We start from the raw sequence: 2,717 nt of genomic DNA, 5'->3' as shown, positions 1-2,717 counted from the left end.
TATATATATATATGTATATGTATATACGATTTTCGAACACAACAGTTTCCTTCATTTACCTCGGATACGCCTCCCACGGATGATTCGATTGCATTACTTGCACGATACTCGCAACTCGATCTTCGATCTTTAGGTTTTTTTTTTATTATTATTATATCTCGAAATATTCTCAGCGCTTCTCCGATCGATGCTTATCAGATTTATTATCAGCGCTGTCTCTTGCATCATCCCCCTCCCGCTTTCGTTCAAAGATCACGAAAGCCCGTCCCCGCGGATCGCGCGGCTCGTGGATTTTCGCTGTCGCTGCTCCCCTCCCCCTCCTCCTCGGTGACTGACCTTCAAGGTCAAGCGACATGAATTATTCCACGCGCACGTGTCACCGCCAATTATTCGCCACTCTCGCTTTTGGTATGGCTTCTCCTTTCGCCCTCCCTATTAAGAAGCATCCCGTCGATTAAAAAGGAATCATAATGCGAGTTAATAATCCATGAGCCCGCCGTGCGCGTAGCCGAATCGGTCGGTGATCCATCATGATTATCGATTAAGGATCTGAACGATGACTCACTTCGATGGACGACGCCTGGCCGTCGTTCGTCGAATTCATCGGAATTTTTTTTTTTTTTCCCCTCGCCCCGACGAGACACTCTTTTTTAGTAGACGCTTCTCCCCACTTGGTTCCATGCATGCATTCTTCGTAACTTTTCGTTTTCGAACCGAATGTTTTCGTCCCCGTTCGTAGCCAAGTGTCGTTTTTCATCGCGCCCCCCTCTCCTCCCCCGATCGATAGACGCAGCAATTCCGCGGGTGCATTCTTTCGACTCGCTTCCTTTACGGATTTCGAACCGGCACCTGTCTCCTCCCCTGCGAGAGGGCTGAAACGAGACTCGGCCTCGCTAATCAGGGGAACATCAACCCTTTCTCTCTTTCTCTCTCTCTCTCTCCTCTTTTCTCCTTTTTTTTTCTTTCAATTCTTGTCAAGTCCTGCGAGATGCAGATGATTGAAATGTTAAGCCTTGATGTTTATCTGTTGCCCGCATCCGTCAGGATTGGCCGAAATTCGCGCAGCAGCTCATGGAACTTGGTTGCACCTGGAGCACGCAGATAGAGGTGAAAAAATAAATAAAAAGAAAAAAACTTAACCCCCGATCCTTTCTCTCTTTCTTTCTTTTCTTCTCTTCTCTTCCTTCTTCGCGCGCGTTTTACCTTCTCCTTTTTCTCCTTTTCTTTTTTCTCTCTCTCTCTCTCTCTCTCTCTCTTTTTTCGTATCAGCTGACGATCGATCGATGCGTTCGCGGTCACGTTGCAACGGCTATCGCGGTGTTATCGACGACACATCTTCCGCAATTTGGCGCGATAATTGGCCGTCTTGGGGCCGAAGGGATTCGATACTTAAGACGCCTTCGTTATATTCTCAGCTCGTTCAACGCCGCGATAGCATGTTCAAGGATCCTCTCTCTCCTCCCTCTCCTTGGTAAAATTTACGAAACGAAAGGAGATGAAAAAAAAAAGAAAAGGATCAAAATTTCTTTGTTTGATCCTCGTTTCGAGTTCTCTCGTTCCTTCGAATTTAAGAAGAAGAAGAAGAAGCAAATTTTTCGGAGAATTAAATGAAAGAAGGAAAAATTCCCCTTCCCAAGAACAGAATATTCTTCGAAATTTTCGTCTCTGAGAATTAAAAGGATCGATAAATAATCATCACGAGGAATAATATTTATTTCCAATCCTCGTGAATAAAAACGGTTCGACCCGATCCGATCCGCCTTTTGTTTCCTCGTTTCTTCCTCTTTTTGCTTTTTCTCGCTCCGCTCCCTCCGCGCTCTTCCTCCCCTCCCCCTTTGCCGTCGTCGTTGGCCGCACCCTGTTCTCCTTCTTCGCTTTGCCACGACCGAGCCAACCCTACGAACCGATCGACCGTGAAAGGAATACTCCGCGAAGCGATCGATCCACCATTGCGAATCGTCCGATCTCTCTCTATCTCTCTCTCTATTTCTTTCTTTCTCTCTATCTCTCTTTCTCTCTCTCTCTCTCTTCTATCGATCCTCGTCTTGGAAGAGCGCGCGACAACGATTCGAACTCTCTTAGAACTCTCCGAAATTCTGTTTGAAACTCGAATTCACCGCCCACGTTCCTCTTCTTCTCTCTTCTTCAGATGGACACCCCTGTGCCGACCAACATGATCGGGACGTACATCAGTTCGCCGAACCACACCACCAGTTACGCGCAGGTAAGCCCCTCTTTCTCTCTGGAAGCATTTTTTACTTACTGGTCGAAAGGAAAGAGAGGAGATAAATGAAAGTTTAATTCGGTAATTAAATTGAGTGAAGATAAATATAAGTGCTGCCAGCAATAGCGGTTAAACTTAATTTATAAATTAATTAATTCTAATAAGATTAAATTAAAATTAATTTATAAATAATTTTTTTTTAATTTTAGGTGAAATTTATAATTAATTATAATTTAATTATATGGAAATAGAAAAATGTAATAAAAAACTAGGATTAGATATATATATATATATATTGTAGAAATTAAAAGAAAATATTAAATAATTAAATGTTGAATCATTAAAATTAAATAATATGGTTTTTTATGTCTAATTAAAGAGATTTGTTTATTAATTTGATATTCCACGATAAGAGATTGTTGTTTAAATGATTTTAAATAAATTTATGATTAAAAATATTTTTTAAAATAATAGTTCAAATCAAAATATAGTA

General features: G+C 41.7%; 1 protein-coding gene across 5 annotated transcripts in view; it reads left to right on the top strand.

The window, feature by feature from the left end:
• Positions 1–2,717, top strand: part of LOC102677050 (CREB-regulated transcription coactivator 1-like) — a 35,572-nt gene that overhangs the window by 31,569 nt on the left and 1,286 nt on the right. For 4 of the 5 annotated variants that reach the window (XR_004149917.1, XM_031508882.1, XM_031508885.1 and 1 more), the window contains 2 exons: positions 1,045–1,107; positions 2,150–2,224. Coding sequence is in view for 4 of the 5 variants with exons in the window: in XM_031508882.1 (XP_031364742.1) it covers positions 1,045–1,107; positions 2,150–2,224 (138 nt within the window). In the remaining variant the exon portion in view is untranslated. The remainder of the gene's footprint in view (positions 1–1,044; positions 1,108–2,149; positions 2,225–2,717) is intronic. The other variant, XM_031508884.1, reaches the window with a different exon arrangement.

Source organism: Apis dorsata, unplaced genomic scaffold, assembly GCF_000469605.1.
Source record: "Apis dorsata unplaced genomic scaffold, Apis dorsata 1.3 scaffold_111, whole genome shotgun sequence".
Classification (NCBI taxonomy): Eukaryota; Metazoa; Arthropoda; class Insecta; order Hymenoptera; family Apidae; genus Apis; species Apis dorsata.
This window is presented reverse-complemented; position numbering and strand designations above follow the sequence as displayed.